General features: G+C 44.3%; 3 protein-coding genes across 3 annotated transcripts in view; all 3 read left to right on the top strand.

Annotated features, from left to right (window-relative positions):
* myct1a (myc target 1a) overlaps positions 1-7,572 on the top strand; it is a 9,715-nt gene extending 2,143 nt beyond the window's left edge. Inside the window, exons 2-3 of the mRNA XM_063214468.1 lie at positions 5,718-6,070; positions 6,348-7,572. Of these exons, the coding sequence (XP_063070538.1) occupies positions 5,718-6,070; positions 6,348-6,656 (662 nt within the window). The 3' untranslated portion in view covers positions 6,657-7,572. The remainder of the gene's footprint in view (positions 1-5,717; positions 6,071-6,347) is intronic.
* A 3,461-nt stretch (positions 7,573-11,033) lies between these two features.
* gtf2h5 (general transcription factor IIH, polypeptide 5) lies at positions 11,034-12,704 on the top strand. Its single transcript, XM_063214467.1, has 3 exons — positions 11,034-11,394; positions 12,008-12,060; positions 12,456-12,704. The coding sequence occupies exons 1-3, from the start codon at positions 11,360-11,362 to the stop codon at positions 12,581-12,583; spliced, it is 216 nt and encodes a 71-aa protein (XP_063070537.1). The 5' UTR covers positions 11,034-11,359; the 3' UTR covers positions 12,584-12,704.
* Positions 12,705-18,388: 5,684 nt separating this feature from the next.
* The window catches only part of LOC134460458 (E3 ubiquitin/ISG15 ligase TRIM25-like), a 2,501-nt gene continuing 889 nt past the window's right edge, over positions 18,389-20,000 (top strand). Inside the window, exons 1-2 of the mRNA XM_063212848.1 lie at positions 18,389-18,985; positions 19,465-19,560. Coding sequence (XP_063068918.1) covers positions 18,389-18,985; positions 19,465-19,560 — 693 coding nt within the window. The remainder of the gene's footprint in view (positions 18,986-19,464; positions 19,561-20,000) is intronic.

The following is a 20,000-nucleotide window of genomic DNA, read 5'->3' as shown; positions in this document are numbered from 1 at the left end:
TCCTCAAACTTTGTCAGACCAAGGACCACTTTGTCCCCCCAAAAATGGTCAGGGACCACGGGTGATAATTTGACACTGCTAATTTCGATGCAGATCACTTACTTTTTTATTGATATTTACAAGCCTGTCCGCTATGCCAGCTATGTTTAGCTTTGTAATAATGTTACAAATAGCCTCATGCTAGCTTGTCTTGGAAAAGTAGAAATCCCCTTGTGGACCACCTGAGCTCTGTCGCGGACCACCAGTGGTCCCCGGACCACACTTTGAGAATCACTGGTCTATACAGTACTAAGAGACTGGCTCAGGAGTAAACCAGGTTAAGTTAAGAGGTAAGTCATCTAATAGAAGAGAAATATTTGAGAACTCCAGGCTCTTCTATTAGATGATTTACCTCTTAACTTAACCTGGTTTACTCCTGAACCAGCTTTTTTAGTGTAGGCCCCAGGGCTTGACAGAAACGTTCTTGTGCAGAAACTTTCTTGTGTAGAAGGCCTGTTGGTTTTGCCGAGCTACAGACATTCAGCCTGTGTAATGGACACTGTTTTGTTCTCAGTTCTTTATGTTAAGCAATAAGATCGGTTCTATGAGCATAGCTTTCCACAAGACAAGTCATGCAAATCAGTCACTTAAAAACTGAGTACGCTAGGTCAATATGTTTCTCTTGAAGCTTCAAACAACAATTGCTGCACATGGTAGCAGTACAATAAAGGCTATTGTGATTTGTGATGATACCCAAGGATAAGAAACCTGCCAAGTGAGACTGAAATTATTATGCCATCATCAAGATGATGGCTTAAGAGCCGAAACGCGCCAGCTTGTGGACATGGTGGTAATTTATAAATAAATAATGAGAGTGCAGATTTTTCTTCTTTAAGTTGATACATTTTATCGCGCACCCAAAGTGATTAATTTTTTCCCAGAAGTTGAGCGCGTCCTCTGACAAAACTGAAATTATTACTAGCCACAGCCGAGTTTTATCAGCATTTGACTACTTGGCAGGTGCCAATGTCAAGCCCTGACAAACACACACACACACACACAAACTCTTTCTCTCACGCTCACCCTCACTATTATCACACACACACACACACACACACACACACACACACACACACACACACACACACACACACACACACACACACACACACACACACACACACACACACACTCTCTCTCTCTCTCTCTCTCTCTCTCTCTCTCTCTCTTATTGCTCCAATTAGCTTAGCTGGATTGTGTATTATAATCAGTATTAGCTTAGCTGGAATGTGCATTAAAACTAGTGTTAGCTTAATTGGAACATGTATTATATCTACCATTAGCTTACCTGGAATGTGAAACACAACGGGGGGCAACCGCCATTCCGACATACCGCCATTCCGACACACCTCCACACTTTTTCATACCGCCATTCCGACACCAAGTTACTCTTAAATGCATTGGCCAAGGTGTAGTACGGGGGCGTAGCCTGAGGACACGAGTGGATGGAAAATTAACTCCCTTGCGCATGGTCAGTCGGTGCGACAAACATTTCCGTCCTCTGCAAAACCCGAAAGAGGATATCCGGTTGTCAGTAGGCACGGACGCAACCAAGCATAAAAATGCTTGATCAACTCGAGATCAGCATAGTCTAATAAAGGTGGAGTTGAATGCTTGGCAAACAAGTTGGACAGTTTTTTTCCCAAGACATAAAAAACGCTGCTTCCTACTTGGAGCAGCGAGTCAACTGCCTCACAAGCATGTGGGCTACACCTGCAATTCACGTCAGATTGATGAATTCCAATCACCGGATTGGAGGAGGTCCTATGCCCAGCAGTTGCCCTTATGGTACTGCGCGGCTGCTAAGAAAAACTTTTGTTCCCTCGATGGTTTTTCGCCATGTGACATGACTGCGGCGCAGAGGTCACTCCCTTATGCTGCGTCGTGAACGGAAATTCTAACCGGGATGCTTCACGCGGACACAGTGAGCATGCTCACTGCCTAGCAAATTGGCTGCCTGGCCGAAAAAACGCCGTCTTGAACGAACCTAGGCCCAATTCGAAACAGGGAAGGCAGCTGTCCTTCCAGTGAGCTAACTGGACATCGAGTCATGAAGTGTGGATCGAAACGAAAAATTGCTTCATTTCCTCTCTCGGCAGTTGACTGCATTTGTGGGCGTAACGAGGATATTTCGAGGATACATCAGATGCTGACTTCGCTGCCTTGGTACCCAACATGCTGTGCGCCACCTCCCTCTCAACCGGAAACCTGAAAAACAAACATGGCTACTACCCAAGCTACAACCTTATCATACTCTTTATTCTGACACTTATGTATGTAGATATTGAAAATCGAATGCATAAATCAACATTGTAGTATCTAAATATGCTGTCGCTAGATCTATTTATAGCCTATTTTACGATTCCGCCGTCTGACGATCATTCACCGTTCAAATAGCATGCGTAAGCTAAGCGCTAACGTGATGAACGTAACTCCCGCCATAGAATCGCCGTAACATCAAATGCGCAAGGCGGCGCACTCGTTAGTGCCATTCGTAACGGCTGCCTCATCAGCTAACTTCACCTATCTGATCAGTGACATGTTTATGTAGGAGGAGAGTCATCGAGTCACTGCCTCCCGTTTCGAATTGGGCCCTAGTGTTTAGTGTGTGGCCAAATTAACTGCAGCTGTTGGTCAGCAGTAATTGCTGGGGGTAATTAAGGACAGCTGACAAACATTCACGCTGTCCTATGACCTGTTCCACACTCCGACCCTCGCGGAAGTGGCATGGGGCACCTAAGGTGCCGTTTCCACGTAGCTGGATATTTTTATATGTGGATATTTTTTTCTCCTGCTTGTATTGGTTTTGCATTGGTTTTGGCCTTCCGTTTCCACGTAGCAGATATTTAAAAATCCAGGTGCAGGAGAAAAAAATAGCAGGAGAAAAAAATATCCTGTTTAGGGGTCTGAAACGCATTTGTTACAATGGAGGATTTTTTTATCCACACGTTGCGTTTCCACCTAGCAGGAGAAAAAAATACCCTGCTAAAAAAATATCCTGCTACGTGGAAACAGCACCTAAGTCTCCACCCCTTCCGGGCGGCTCGTGGAGCTGGGAACGCAAAAACGTTTGACTGGGCTGTAATGGACTGATCAAAGCTATTTTCCGATCCACCTCGCATTTCCCCGTCGATCACACATATGCTGTGCCTCAGAATTAACAACATCCAATGGTGTGCTTGTTGACTTCACTTGGCAAGCGATTTTTGAGTTGTGTGTGTGCAAAAATATGTAATTATTTGGACTACACACAACAGACGTCGCATGCCCGACGTGCAGCCACTTAAGCCGCGTTGCAGCAGTAGGGTTGGCTGTGCATCGGTTCACGCCAGATATGCGAGGCGCACGTGTAGTCTCTAACACAGTTTTGCAAAAAAGCCAAAATAACGTTTCTTGCCTGTCGAAAATGAGTGGTCTTACGACACAAATCCAAACCTTTCAAATTCACTGTCATCATATGTGAAATCCGGAGCACATGCCAAACGGGATGAGGATTTAGCTTGACTCGCTCCATTAACTCTCATTAAAAATTGTGAGAGCTCCAGCCCGACGGATCGTAAGTATAAGGGCGTGACTTAGGTGCCCCATTGTACTTAACAATGCTTCCAATACTGACCGTAGAAGAAGAATTGTACTCCCCTCGCCATCATTCCGTACTATGCTCTGATGTCGTATGTAAGCGCTCTTGCCTCAAGCCTCTTTGGTGTGAACACTCCACAAGCAAAACTTTAAAACTTCCTAATCAGTCATGTGACTCAGAACAAGTCACATGATCCAGGTCAACACCCTGTCAGGACAGGTAAACACCAGCAGAGACACCCAGATCCCCACATTTATTAGCATGACTGTTACGATATAGCATCGCAAAAGCATACAAATAACAAAACAAAAGTATGAATATAGTTACCTTAACCAATCAGTAACTGACCTTGCGGGTGAGTTCTGCATCACCACTCTCAACTGTTTGCTGATTGGCTAAACACTGAGAGAACCGAGCTCGAGGCTTTTGCCAGACGATGTGCGGAGCCAAAATCTTTGGGTGGAGTACATAGGATGGCGTCGCCAGGCTATGTTAGTCCCACTATCATGCTTGACTGTAAGCATGGGACACAAAAGAAACTATTTTTTAGGCTATTTGTGTTATAATATTGTGTTAAAATTGCATTTTAAATTACTGTATTTACAAATTTACTCAACAACGAAGGCTCTCTAACATCTTTGTTAAACTAACTCCAGCGTTAAACTCCAGCGTGTTGTGAACACAGCGAAGAAGATCATTGGAGTACCACTCCCCTCCCTGCAGGACATTTACACCACACGCCTCACCCGGAAAGCACTGATGATCATCAAAGACACAAGCCACCCTGCACACAAACTGTTCAGCCTCCTGCCCTCTGGAAAGAGGTACAGGCGCCTCCGTTCCCGTACCACCCGGCTGGCGAGCAGCACAATGCACCAAGCGATCAAGATGCTGAACACTCAACCCACTCTCCCTCCACTGTCAGCCTCTAGCCAGCAAGGCCACTGACAACCCCCCCCCCCACTGTCAGCCTCTAGCCAGCAAGGCCACTGACAACCCCCCCCCCCCCATCCCCCACCACCATATCTGCGACTGAACATTCCACCTGCACTACTATACTTGTGACTGAACTTTCAACCTGCACTAACTCAAAACATGCACACACACACACACACACACACACACACACACACACACACACACACACACACACACAAGCACACTGCACTTTCTGCACTAAACCCAACATACACACACTGACACACACACACACACACACACACACACACACACACACACACACACACACACACACACACACACAGACACACGAACACACACACAAGACGCACACCGCACCTTCTACCTGCACTAAACACATACACACACACACACACACACACACACACACACACACACACACACACACACACACACACACACACACACACACACACACACACACACACACTGCTGCTGGTGTACTTGACAGACCTTTTTATATTTATTTTCTTCAAAATGCTACTATTACCATGTCAGAACGCTATAAAGGACTTTTTTTAGGAAAAGCACAAAAACACAACAAATACCTCTTAATGTATGTCCTCTACAAGTCTTCTGTTGTCCAGTCTTGCACTTTAAATGTCTGTATGAGCACTGTCTATGTCCATACTGTCTTAAGTCCATGTATAAGTACTGTCTATGTCTATACTGTCTATGTCCTTACCTTAATTAGTCTATGTCTGTATGGGAAAGCAAGAAATGTAATTTCAAATTCTTTGTATGACCAGTGCATGTAAAGAAATTGACAATAAAACCTACTTGACTTGACTTGACTAACAGTAAACCCACAAATCTTTTGGAACCGTGCGCTACCTTTGAGGGGGGCCCATTCTTTTTGTCTGGCCCAGGGGCCCATGGAAACATAGTCCTTCCCTGGTCTGATGTGGGATAAAGTAATGGTTCACGTGTAATGTAATGTGGTGTAATGTAATGCATAGGCCTATCTTTCCTTCCTGTATGTTCCCTGGTGTACATAGGCCTATTGTGGACGCGGCTTAGCTCTGTAATGTAATACAATATTATCTGATATTTATATAGACATTTACAATAATGGTTTTATTTTACTTTAATTTAATGGTTTTCTTTCCTCCCTTAGGAGAGCTGGTCCTGGCATTCTGCCTCTCCATGGTGGTGGGCTTGTTGCTAGGCGCGTTGGTCTACATGTTGTTGACGTGGATGTCTCGGCGCAAAGCGTCCGCTAGCATCACACGCCCGACAACTCGCTCCGGCAACCGCCCTAGCAACCGCTCGTCCTCACCACGTTCCCGGCCGTCGTTCCACCGCACCAGCGGCACAGGCTCCACCACTGATCGCCGTAGCAACAACAGTCTGGCCAGTGCCGCCTTTAGTCTCCACCGACAAGGCTCTGCCCCCGACACCGGTTACTATGGAGACGAATTTGGACGCAAGAGCAGCTTCCGCGCCTCCACATTTCACCCACTGCTGCAGGTAAACACACATACACACACTGTACGTACACACACACACACACACACAGACACACACACACACACTGTACACACACAGCGCGTTAATAACATAATATACAATATAATTGTGAGAGGCAAGGTGAGTGTGTTCATGTGAGTGTTTATGTGTGTGTTCATATGTGTCCATGTGTGTCTGTGTGTGTATTTGTTCGTGTGTGTGTGTGTGTGTGTGTGTGTGTGTGTGTGTGTGTGTGTGTGTGTGTGTGTGTGTGTGTGTGTGTGTGTATGTGTTACAGGTCAGCCACATTGCGCGTCAGGCAGAGGAAGGGAGTCAGAGCCAACAGGCTACGCTGCCCCGCACACACACACTCACACTCCCTGCTAACAGCCCCACTAACAACACCACCACCCCTGGTGCCACCCCCACCACCACCCCTGCCCCCGCCATCGCCGCTGCTGTGGAATCTTCAGTCTCCAGCATCCGAAAGCCCCGTCCAGACTCCTTCTGGGGAAACCCCGCCCCCAGCGGCCTGGAGAGCCCCCAGCAAACCCCGCCCCCTGCCTACAACAGCATCATACGAGCCTATCAGGAGAGCCGCACTTAAGAACTGCCCACAATAGCATCATATTGGCCAATCAGGACAGAAAAATGAGAAAAGGTCGTGCCATGTGTATGTTCTTTATGGTGCAACCTTTTTCTAATTTTTAAGTGTTATAATATTTTGGTCAGCACTCTCAAAAGAAGAAAAACTTGTTTGGTGAAGCCTGCTCCAACCTTTCTGAACCAATCAGGACAGAGACACTATCTTAAGACCCACCCACAGGAGCACCACACAGGCCTTATAGGAAACACACTCAATCATTCAGACCACTCAGGAGAGCTGTAGTTAAGACCCACCTACAAGAACCAAAGAATTTTGAGCGACATGATTGTTCTCCTAAATGGTGTCATTGAGAGCACAAAGTGCAAGCAAGTGGATAAATCCGCCAGCCGACAAGACAACAGGTTCTTGTCATACACTGTGCAGGGCTCCAATGGCACTTCCAGTGATAATCGCCTAGCTGCCTAGCATTTTGGAATCCCTGTGTGCGCACAGAGTCATCTGTTTGTAAACATTTGGAATCCATGTATACAGTACATGAGTGCAGGTCAGTTTTCTAAACTCGCATTCTTCCCTCAGCCCAATGTCCTTCATGGGGTACACACTAGGTTACATCCGTTACATGGGTGCAGGTCAGTTCTCTAAACTCGCATCCTTTCCTCAGTCCGATTATGTCCTTACGGTTAAGTCAGTTTTATATTGGACATTCAAACATTCAAACTACAGTACAAATAACATGATGCTTTATATCTGTAAAAGAAATGATGACTTGTGTGGCACATGGGGAAATCTGTCTGTTTCAAAATCACAAGGCAAAGTTACAAGTCCAGGCAGTCTTATATTGTCACATGCCCCCTGAGGGAGCGCTGTGTGTGTGTGTGTGTGTGTGTGTGTGTGTGTGTGTGTGTGTGTGTGTGTGTGTGTGTGTGTGTGTGTGTGTGTGTGTGTGTGAGAGAGAGAGAGAGAGAGAGAGAGAGAGAGAGAGAGAGAGAGAGAGAGAGAGAGAGAGAGAGAGAGAGAGAGAGAGAGAGAGAGAGAGAGAGAGAGAGGCCTAATGTCAGTTGGTGTGTGTGTGTGTTTGTGTGTGTGTGTGCGCGCTTGTGCTTGTGTGTTAATGTAAGCCTGATTTGAAATGACTCCTATAGGCTGCATATTGTGTATCAGAAAGACAAGACAATGTGGAGAAACACAAATAAAACTATGCATTGAACAGCATTTTCAATTAGGCCTATTTATTTTGTTATTCATTTTACATTTTGTTTGGTGATTCAGCTGAATGTAGGCAATTCACACTTGAGTTTTGAGTTATTTCTTTTACTGTATTAATCATGTACAATAGGCTGGTTGATGTATTATTACAAATAATTCCGATATGAGGAGTTAACACACTTTATAACATTTATATAATGACACGGCGCATTGTCAGTACATTGTGGTAAATGGACAGCATTTATATAGTGCCTTTCCACTCTTTCGAGCACTCAAAGCATTTTACATTGTATGCCTCACATTAGTCACCCATTCACACTCACATTCACACAGCGGTGCCAGTCGCTTCAGGGTACCACTCTGCCACCAGGAGCAACTTCGGATTAAGTATCTTGCTCATGGACACATCGATGGGGTCAGGCAGCAACTTCTGGTTACCGAACAGCTCCTCTACCACCTGAGCCACCACCGCCCAAGGACCAGTTCTGTCAATTTCACTGTGCTGTTGCTCACACTACCCTTGACTTGTCAGTATCCGGTAATGCTGCATTTTTCAGCTCAGCCCTTTCCGAGATCTGAGCTATTCTAAATGGGGGCAGATTTTGTTTACATTTAAAACATTCTTGAAGGGACACTGTGTGAGATTTTTTGTGGTTTATTTCCAGAATTCATGCTGCCCATTCACTAATGTTACCTTTTTCATGAATACCTACCACTAGCATCAAATTCTAAGTATTCATTATGACTGGAAAAATTACACTTTTCATACATGAAAAGGGGGATCTTCTCCATGGTCCGCCATTTTGAATTTCCAAAAATAGCCATTTTTAGCCGCAAAAATGACTGTACTTGGACCATACTAGAAAATATTTGTTTAATAGTTGCAGTACCTTTTTTGACCATTTCCTGCACAGTGTCCCTTTAACATAGGCCTACTCCAAATATTTTTCCCAAAAGGTATCACTGTTTGCTAGTTGTCTGCTGATGTTGCATAACCTTTTGGATGTTATTGGGAATAAATTAAGATGTTTTTTTGAAATGTAAACAAACACTTTGACCTGCCCCCATTACAGTGCCCAGGATCTCGGAAAAGGCTGAAGAAAAAAAAAAAATCTGAGGTAGGCTACTGACAAGTCCAGGGTGGTGAGCATTACAACAGCATGTTGAAATTGGCTGAACTTATTCCGACGAGTGGTGTAGTGGGTACTTGTTCATTCTCTGAAGACAATGCAGGAAGTTGGCCGCCAGATAGCAGCAGTTCTTTTTTTCATGCCACTCGGAGAGAAAAAACGTACACGACACTCTTTGACGTAGGTAAACAAATCCGTTCTAGACATAAAGATGGCAATGGGAACGGCGGCATTCCTAGACCTTCCCACTCTGGAACTCGCTCTAAAAATATATTGTACGTACTGGGCTAGCCTACCCAAAAGGTTGGTTCCTTATGGATGCAAGGGCCAAACGATACAAAAAATATTGTATTCAGTGGAAAGCGTTTCCGTGTAGTCGGGCCCTGAAAGAGGCACGTGTAGTCACCAACACCCACCCACCCTCACACAAGCACACACGCTTGCATGCACAGTCATCTACCCCCCACCCAACCCCTTTGATTCTTTTTCACTGAGGAAGCAACTACACTACACCCCACCCTCACCCGCACCCCTGGCACAAGCGCCTGCACTACCTTGGACACTTTACTGAACAAAAGGTTGCCTAACACAGAACAATAACCCATTACGTCCAAAACACAGAACAATCCCCCACTACACCCCACCCTCCTCAACCCCTGGGATAGCTGCTCTGTAGGCCTACTACCGTGTGTGTGTGTGTGTGTGTGTGTGTGTGTGTGTGTGTGTGTGTGTGTGTGTGTGTGTGAGAGAGAGAGAGAGAGAGAGAGAGAGAGAGAGAGAGAGAGAGAGAGAGAGAGAGACAGACAGACAGACAGAGAGACAGACAGACAGACAGACAGAGACAGAGAGACAGAGGGGGGGGGAGTAGCCTAAGTATAGGCTATAGGCCTACTGAAGTGCATCAGGTGCCAGCTTCAAGTCCACATGGGGGGGGGGGGGGGGGCACAATTGTAGAATTTTGAAACGCTCATAAAAGGCACAGATGGAAGACGTTGGTGAACATTTTCATTAGTGGGGTGTTTTTGCCCCTCCATCTTTGCTCAAGCGTAGGCTATGTTTAGGCTACTGCAATGAATGTAGCCCTACAATTGCTACGTGTACATGATGTTTTTGAATCGGATCTAATAGATCGGATTTAAGTAGATCGGATTAAGAGTTATTTTGCGACGTGTATACATGGCAATTTCACTTAAATGCGATTAAACGTCTGGGGAAAATAAAGCATTGCGATTGGACTGAGGACGCACGTGCTGAGTGAGCCAAATAAGGCGTGGGGGCGTGGTCGCCAAACCTCCGGGGAACTACTGGGACACAAGCTAATCTTCAGCCCGAAAATGAATTCCCTCAGTGGACTCAAGGCTGGTAAAATCCCCTTTGGGTCTGGTTCTTTCAAATGCTAGTTAGCACCCTCCTAGCTTAGAAAAACGAACTGGTGAAAGGGTGATGTGGAGTAACTTTGTTGTGCTTAATTACTTCGTGGGGCACTTTTACATCAATATATGGAAGCCACAACATTTATAGTCGCTTAGGGACTTTAAATTAAGCAAAACTTTCATGTGAAAATCAACAGGAAGTGCCGCCATCTTTTTCTCACTGACAAAGAGCACGGGCTCTTGGCGCCATCGTGTGGTCAACGAGCATGCGTGGAACGACCGGATTTATTGTAATTCTGATTAAAAGGTTACATGACAGAGGAACGTGTTTAATCAGATTTAAAAGAGGAGTAAACCACCCACTTTAATCGGACTTAAGTTTAAATCGGAATAAACTTAAATCCTGTTCGGTAAGTGTTTACATGATGTTTTTAAATTGGAATTAAGTTTTAATGAGATTTAAAGTGAGTTAAATCGGATTTAAATGCCTCATGTAAACGTACCAAGTATGCGTATTAGATCTTTGTATATGTTTTGTATATTTATGTAAGATGATATGAGACACCTACATTTCCTTCAGGATTAATAACAGTAGGTCTAGTCTACGCTGCTGGTCGTCCAAAGAGGGCCACTTGGTAGACTCGTAGGAACAGTCGTTGCTAGGAACCTTTAAATCGGGTTGTTGTGGTACCCGATGCTCTTTCCTTGCGTACTTCACTGTTTTCTCGGCTTTTGAGTGAATCCGTTCTGTGTTCGTCACCAATATTTCGACATATTCTGTCATTTCGCTTCATGATATTAAGGCAGTAAATAACCAGGTCTCGGACATAATAAAGTGTGGGGATATGTAAGTTGACGCGGAGGACAGTTTCACATACGACCCCGAAGCCTCTGTTGTTTAGTTGGGCAGCGGCGTCTGTTTCTCTGCGTCGTCGTCGACTCGTTATTCCATTTCCTTTCCCGAGAGACACATTTTGAGGACAAGTGGGGAAAGATGGTGAACGTGCTTAAAGGAGTTCTTGTGGAATGGTAAAGTACAGTCCGTCTTCTTTTAAACGTGTGTGTGGTGAATCCCGTCTAGTCTGTTGTAAACCTGTGTGTGCGTGGTGTCTAGGGCTGCGGTGTTGTCAACACGTCGGTGTGTGTTCAGAGCTGCTGTCATCTGCCGTGTTGTGTGCATTTGAAAACAACGCAGCTTTTGAGCGTCGTCACTGTGTGTGCCAGGAAAGCACGTTATTCCCTGCTTTGACGATGTATTAATCTACCAACAGATCTCTCATACAATTAACTTATAGAAAACGCAATGCATTCATGAAACAAGGCTATCATCCTGCTGCATGGGGTTTTTTGTTTTAGTCACTGTGTGCGGTGGCGGTGACATGTAAGCATAAAGTGCATGAGAATTAAGTATGCTTTAATTTTCATAATTATTTGTAAAGCACACTGGGTTGCCTCGTTGTGTTGATATAATATAATGTGTGCATATAAGTGAACACACTCATTTAGTATTGACACCCAGCTATGAAGTACCTCCAATAATTGTGTGTGTGTGTGTGTGTGTGTGTGTGTGTGTGTGTGTGTGTGTGTGTGTGTGTGTGTGTGTGTGTGTGTGTGTGTGTGTGTGTGTGTGTGTGTGTTGTAGTGATCCGGCCATGAAGCAGTTCCTCCTGTTCCTTGACGAGACGTCGGCTCTCGGTAAGACACACACACACACACACACACAGACGGGGGTTATGCATGCAGAGACGTGTCTACATGAATAATCCTTCATGTGATCCCTCATGTAATCAATCATCATTCAATCACCATTCATTATCACCATCACCATTCATTATATTTATTAACAGGTTTAAGTAGTTCATTATTCAGTCCATGGGATGCGTTTCTCCACATTGCCGTTGCTAACTCAGTTAGCAACTTACTTGATTCCAACGCAACTTCCCATTGACAACCTACTAAGTTGCTAACTAGTCATCAACATTGTTTTTCGAGAAACTGCGTCCTGAACGGCAGCCGTATAATATCCTCATTTTGTATGTATAGTTGTATGTATATTTGTTGTTATTATTTATATGGATGTTTATTTCCAGGTAAGAAGTTCATCATTCAGGACCTTGATGACACGCATGTCTTCATCTTGGCGGAGGTGGTCCAGATCCTGCAGGAGAGAGTCGGGGAGCTGATGGACCAGAACTCATTTCCCATCACGCAGAAATGAGACACACACACAGATCTCACTGAGAAATCACACACACACACACACACACACACACACACACACACACACACACACACACGCAGACCGTATTCAGAAATGAGACACACACACACACACACACCTCATGCAGAGCGTATGCAGAAATGGCACACACACACACACACACACACACACACACACACACACACACACACACACACACACACACACACACACACACACACCTCACGCAGAAATGGCACACACACACACACCTGTGGTGGATCATGCATAACTGCTCTTAGCAACTGCAGCTTTCCCACCAATGAGACTTTAGATGCTTTCCCATCTACACCAATGAGACTTGAGATGCTTTCTATCTACATTGATGGGACTGAGATGTTTTCTATCTACATTAATGGGACTCAGCTGACGCCTTTGCTGCATAAAATCCTGTATGCAGAAACCAAATGAGACACAGCTGTGTGTGTGTGTGTGTGTGTGTGTGTGTGTGTGTGTGTGTGTGTGTGTGTGTGTGTGTGTGTGTGTGTGTGCGCGTGCGCGTGCGTGCGCGCGCGCGCATTTTTCCATGCATCAATCATAGTATAAACCTTAGTGTTGAGTAATTATGGCATCAGCCATTAATTTGTGCCTCTTTTTGTCAGTTGTTGTGACACTGTTGCAGTACTCTGTGTTATTGGGTAATGTTATGTTGACGTCTTATTGGACGTGTTCTGTTGGGAAACAGTCAAACTTAGTTTCTTCTTTTCTTCTTCTTCTTCGTTTGTTGTAAATAAAATAAGTACTGTGATAAAAACTTGAGTCTGTGCTCTGTATCAGTTAGAAGACATAATAAGTAATGTATGTTCCATATAATTTATAACAAGAACTGCACTGAGTGTGTTTATATGCAGATCAGTATCCTGAATATGATCGGTATTAAGTATCCTGAATTTGTGTTTTGAACACAGTCTGTGGATTTCTGTCTTGATCTAGGGCAGGGATGTCAAACTCAAATTGACTGAGGGCCATAATCAAAATCTGGAACGAAGTCGCGGGCCGAACTCAACAATTATTTTTACAAATGGACTAAAATTGTGCATGCATGCACTTCATACTCGTAGTTAAATTGTGCATACAGTCTTTCCCATCATATTTGTTAGTTAAAATGTATCTGTACATCCTGTGACAGCAAATTCCATGTTCAAGTCATGTTGCGCTATACATTAATGGTGTATGTGGGCCAACTGTAATACACATTAGAGAGGATCTCGCGGGCCAAATAAAATGGTTCCCCTGAGTTTGACATCCCTGATCTAGGGGAAGGTTTGTCGTCTGCATAATGTTTCGGTTTGGCGTTTTCTTTTCATAATAAACTTGCATCTCCCAGAAAAGGTGGCTGATGAGTGACGAACTTGAGGCTGAGGTATGTGGTAATCTGAATGTGAATGTTGAAACACATTACTAGTTGATACCTATAGGGGGGGGCTACGTCTCTGCATATTTCAGGGGTGTCAAACTCAAATTGAGGGCCAACATCAAAATCTGGAACAAAGTCGCGGGCCGAACTCAATTTTATTTTAAAACATGGACTAAAATTGTGCGTGCATGTACTTAACACTCAAGTTTCACACATTCTTTCCCGTCATATGGTTATTCAAATGTGCCTGCACATAGTGCCTTACATAAGTGTGAGCTATTGTCCTGGGTTCACTTATATTGACACAAAAAAATCATGTTCCAAGTATTGTTACGCTATGCATTTATGTGTAGGCCTACTACTGTAATACACTTTGGAAATGATCTCGCGGGCCGAATAAAAGGACTCTGTGGGCCAGATTTGGCCCCCGGGCCCACATTTGACATCCCTGGTACCATGTATTACAACTCTTTGGGAACTAGAACAGAGAACTAGAGCTTGAGCCACAACCTGGAAACATGAAGTGACGTGAAAGCCCACCTGGGAAACTGCAACTCCCATTGTCATTGTGACACAGCACTCATAGGGTGCATCCCAATATGTGACCTTGCCTCCTCCACTTGCTTCTCGTCATGATGACATCACTGACAACAGCATTATACTTCAATATCTTGCAAAAGCTGAATTGTAAAGTCTTTTTCTCATTTGCAATTGGGATGGTGAATGAAAAACAGTCCCTCAAAAGTTGTTGTGGCGAGGCTGACAGCTGGGAAACTTTATCGTTTTCTCCACGGAGGAGGGGCCAGGAGGCGGGACGAGGAGACAAGCACAAGTGGAGGACGCAAGGTCACATATTGGGATGTACCCATACACACAAGCGCACACTGCACAGCCCTCAATGGCGCCCCAAGGGAGCAGCAGAGAATCTCTAACAGGGAGAAGGTTCAGTCTGATTGGTTCCCATTGTAGCTAGTTAGCTTTGCATGCATACTGCAGTAACGATGGAGTGTCCACTAGTTGGCGAGCGTAGGTCAGTCCTTCATGTGGGAAAATGTATGGAATGGAAAGGGGAACCCATATGCTAAATACATTGCTCAGGCATGAAAATCCCTCACCTTCCGGCGAATTTCGCCGTTTTGAAATCAAAATCGGTCATTTCTGTGAATCGTGTAGATCCGAGGAGAATTTTTTTGGGGGGGGGGGGGTGTCGAGCGAGGAGAAAAGTGTAGCGCCAAGTTACTGTATCATTGTGTAGCGCTCTACCGCAGAAAACTTTCCACAACTGACAATGACGTTTGACCAATCACAGCATTTGTTGCTGTCGGCACAGCCAATAACGTGGACGAGCTCGCCCTTCATACTTTTCTTTGAAAGCGTTTTAAACACAGACCTGTATTAACCTGTGGTTTTAAACAGGTGAAGCTTTGGTCTGCGGGGCTGGCGTGGTTGTATCAAATATCTTTCTTTTTAGTTCCAGAACATCTTTGATTATAAGAAAATGTCCAAACGATCTGTCACAGATAGTCTACACGTTTCCCAGAGAGGTAGCTATTTGAGATCATGATTCTTGTTATGAGAACATCAAGACGCAAGCATTTCGATGAGAAGGCAGTGGATGTAGTTAGCCACACAGAAGTTAAGCTGTTTTCCTATTAATTTGTAACCGCATTTGCCCTGCCCACGTGAAAAAGTATTTATTCTCAAAAGAGCTCCCTTAATGAAAGCTTGGGTAGGCTTACGGCACGTTTTCCTGACGGCTATTTCAACGGGTCTGTGCGCTACGGAATGGCGTATGCGCTACGGCCGGGGAAGAAGCGCATCTCTACGCGAGGCATCCAACGTCATGCTTCGAATGCTGCGGCTTCTTATAGCACGCACGAGAGAGAGGGAGAGGGAGAAAGAGCGAAGCCTAACTTAGTCAATCGTTTGACACGGGACAAATTGTTTTAGGAATCATGCCAAGTTTTTTGTAATCCCTTGGTAGCCTACATCTAAATGACCTATTAAAAATCTAGTGGAACACGGTCAAACAGTTTTTTTTTTCACGGTCAAAGTTGGAGCTTTCCTATTATTTTTTTTATAGGGAAACAGATATACTAGGTGGACAAATGGACAAAAAATTCAGTAGTTTATCCAATCTGTGTCAAAGATTTTTTGTATTACAAGTTGTCTGAAATATGATGATTAACTGTTCAAACGAGATCACAACCAGGCAAGCGTTGAGGGGACATTGGATAGTGTTGAGAGGAGGGGGTGCTTAGTTGCCATTGGGGGGCATTAGTCTATTTTATTTTTAAGGGGGGCATTGGTAGGGTTTTGATGAGGTCAAGGGGGAATTTATTTTGAAAAAAGGCTGAGAACCAAAACCCATTCTTTCTATCTATCTATCTATCTGTCTGTCTGTCTGTCTGTCTGTCTGTCTGTCTGTCTGTCTGTCTGTCTGTCTGCCTGTCTGTCTGCCTATCTGCCCCCCTCATCAGACATGACAGCATGACAATCATGAAGTAACGAAGATGGTTGACAGTTCTTCTTATGTTCACTGTCCCTGGGTCGCGACAGTATGCTCAAAATTCATCATTTATAGACGGTTTTAGCTAAATTTTCTCCCATGGGAGACCATGCCCCCAGACCCCCCTAGTATGACTCAACACTATCCCCCAAAAACGCCACTGCACACCACACATTCGCGCGCGCCGCTCTGTACCACCGCGCCACGCCGCACCTTTCTCACCTTTTTCACCCCTGACCCGTTTTCATGCCTGATTGCTACTGCGATTTCCAGTCACAAATATTATCAACAAAACATTCCTGGTAAGCACTATGACTGTTGTTTAACAATAGGCTGTATTGACAAATCGTTCAGGTGTGTAGTTTTACAGCAGGTTAGAGGATTTCAACCTGTACTCGCTAGCATCCCGCTAATGTTTATGGGTTTGGCCCCGGTAAAAATTGAGCTTTGTGACCCAGTATATAATAATCTAGTGGCGCAAAATAATCGAAACGCTACTCAAATGGGGTCTTATTATTTCTAGCTTCGAACTTAATATTAATATTTCAGGACAAAAAATTATTAAAAATCACAAAAATTATAATGGTAGAAAACTCCATTGACACCCATTCATTTTGCACTTAGGTAGGATTAGGGTTAGCCAGTTGTGTCTACTTGTAGTAGCTAGTTCCGTGAGTGAACACCCCCTGGGAGCAGTGTGGCAGGACGGAACCATGCTCAGGGTACCTCAGTCATGGAGGAGAGCACTGGTTAATTACTGCCCCACCAACCTGGCGGGTCGTGAGTCAAACCAGCAACCTTTGGGCTACAAGTCTGAAGCCCTAACCGCTTACCCATGACTGCCCATTGCAACATGGGGTGCAAGTCAAAGTACTTCCTCCAACCATTTCCTGTGACCTCTGGCCTTGTGGTGAGGCTCGATATCAGTGATGCACGGTAGCCACGTCTCAATGGTAAGAGCACTGGCCTGTAGATCAGAGGGTTGCCGGTTCAAATCTCATCCTTACTACAACTAGCATCTTCATTCATGGCTGAAGTGCCCTTAAGCAAGGCACCTAGCACCACATTGCTCCAGGGCCTGTAATCAAAACCCTGTACATAAGTAATTGTAAATCGCTTTGGGATAAAAAAATTTTTTAAATAAAGCTAAATGTAATGTGATGTAATAATGATTCTCCAAGCTTTTATTCCATATCTTTTTATTATTATTCACGCGCGCACACACACACACACACACACACACACACACACACACACACACACACACACACACACACACACGTTTAGCACAAGCTCTCATGCCTGGCTAATTAGCATAACTATTTTACAGCATGGCACAGGCTTGTCTTAGCGACCTAACTAACCAGATTGGGATCATTCCTCTGCCGGGCTCATTCCTTTGTGAGGCTGTGACTTTTAAAGCCATAGCCAGTGAGTGCAAAGTGAAGATTTAGCATATTTTATGCTTTATTTTGCCAACAGTCTTTCCTGTTACCTTTGTTATCTTGTATTTCATGTCAACATCTACATGTATTTACCATGGTCAATGGTGAATGCCTTTAAAAGGGCACTTCAAAAAAATTCAAATTAATTATCTTCACAGGAGTCGTATGAGCTGTTACCCAGAAGATGGAGACTTTCTCGGACACTCCTGCTCTCTATGAGCTGAATATCATGCTTACAATAAGCAACAATAATAAAGGTTCTTCTTATTATTTTTTACATAACCTTGACCATTTCTGGAGTGTTTGCATGCTTTTAAGCAGCTGTATGTTGATGTCTTTGATGACATTTACCTGATCTGAAGCAGGAAGTACATTCTTGCATTCTAATGAGGTCACAGTCAAAAGCTTCAAGCCCTTTTTTAATCTGGGCGTCTTGGAGAGAGGTAATAACAATGGCAACAAGTGTCTCGGTGTCCCAGGACGAGTTCAACTGTTGTATCTGTCTGGATCTGCTGAAGGACCCGGTGACCGTTCCCTGTGGACACAGTTTCTGCATGAGCTGCATTACAGGGTTCTGGAACCAGGAGGACCAGAGGGGTGTTGCTTACAGCTGCCCTCAGTGCAGGGAAACCTTCACCCCGAGACCTGCACTGGCCAGAAACACGTTGATCGCTGACGTTGTGGAGAAACTGAAGAAGACTGACCTCCAGTCTGATGCTGAAACTTCCCGCTTGTCTGGACAGGGGGAAGTGGAATGTGACATCTGCACTGGGAATAAATGCAAAGTGAATGCAGTGAAGTCATGTCTGACGTGCCCAGGGTCCTATTGTGAAACTCACATCCAGCCGCACTATGATGTACCTGGCCTGAGCAAGCACAAACTGGTGAATGCCACCACACGGCTCCAGGAGAAGATCTGCTCTCAACATGATGAGATATTGAAAGTGTTTTGCCGCACCGACCAGAAACTAATCTGTGTGCTGTGCTTGATGGACGACCACACGGGACACACGATCGTCTCAGCCAAAGCAGAATGGCGTGACAGACAGGTAAAGCAGTTGTGTTTGTTTGGTTGTTGTTTGTTTATTTATTTATTTATTTATTTATTTATTTATTTATTACCCAACTGTTAAATTCGTTTCATGGAATTCATCTGTATGTCAATCATTTTTAAAAGTAGAGTATGTAATTTACTTCCAGGATTAATGCTGCCCATTCACAAATGTTATCTTTTGCATGAGTATTTTCCACCACCATAGATTTGTAACAATTTACTATGACTGGGAAAATTACTCGTCCTGTCATACAAAAGAGGTGGATCTTCTCTGTGTTTTTTGAATTTCTAATTTCCAGCAAAAGACTTTGATCAGACCAGTATTCATGTATCACCTAAATAGTCTATTCATGAAAAGGTCGTCAGATTTGGGAATGGGCCGCATTTGCAATGCCTACATTGGCCACAATCCTACCCTTAAAGTGGCTTTGTGATGATTAGATTTCATCAACTGTACTGACAATCTCTTCTCAGGACAAGATGAAGAGTGCCATAGGGGTGAACAGGGCCCTACTCGAGGAAAAGGAGGGTAGACTGCAGGAGCTGGAACGAACTCTGAAGACGATCAAGGTAAATACTACAGAAAAATAGGCCTGGAGATCAGAGCTAACCCTGCAGAGATACATTATAACCCTGCAGCACATTCATATAATCTTGCTTCTTTGTTTCACTTCCTCTCTGGTTTCAGTTCTGTTTTACAGTAACACTGCTCAGCCCCCCTTAGCACTTTCTATTGATGCTCAGTCAGTACATCTCTTGCTACACAGTAATTACTGGGCTGTCAATATTTCAGAGTAAGCTAATGTACTGTAAAAAGAGTATTAGCAACATTTTGAAGAGCCAAATTACTCTGACAATACAGTTAAAAGTTTGCAGATTTGCAGAGGCCACAACAATTTCAAATGTAATGCTTTTAATATTTACAACATATTGAGTGTAGAATTAACTATGAAAATGCCACAGTGACCAAAGGGTAAAATATACACTTCGTCTTGAGTGGGACCAAATGG

Source organism: Engraulis encrasicolus, chromosome 13 (genome assembly GCF_034702125.1).
Source record: "Engraulis encrasicolus isolate BLACKSEA-1 chromosome 13, IST_EnEncr_1.0, whole genome shotgun sequence".
Classification (NCBI taxonomy): domain Eukaryota; kingdom Metazoa; phylum Chordata; class Actinopteri; order Clupeiformes; family Engraulidae; genus Engraulis; species Engraulis encrasicolus.
Note: the sequence above shows the minus strand (reverse complement) of the source record. Positions and strands in the feature narration are given on the sequence as shown.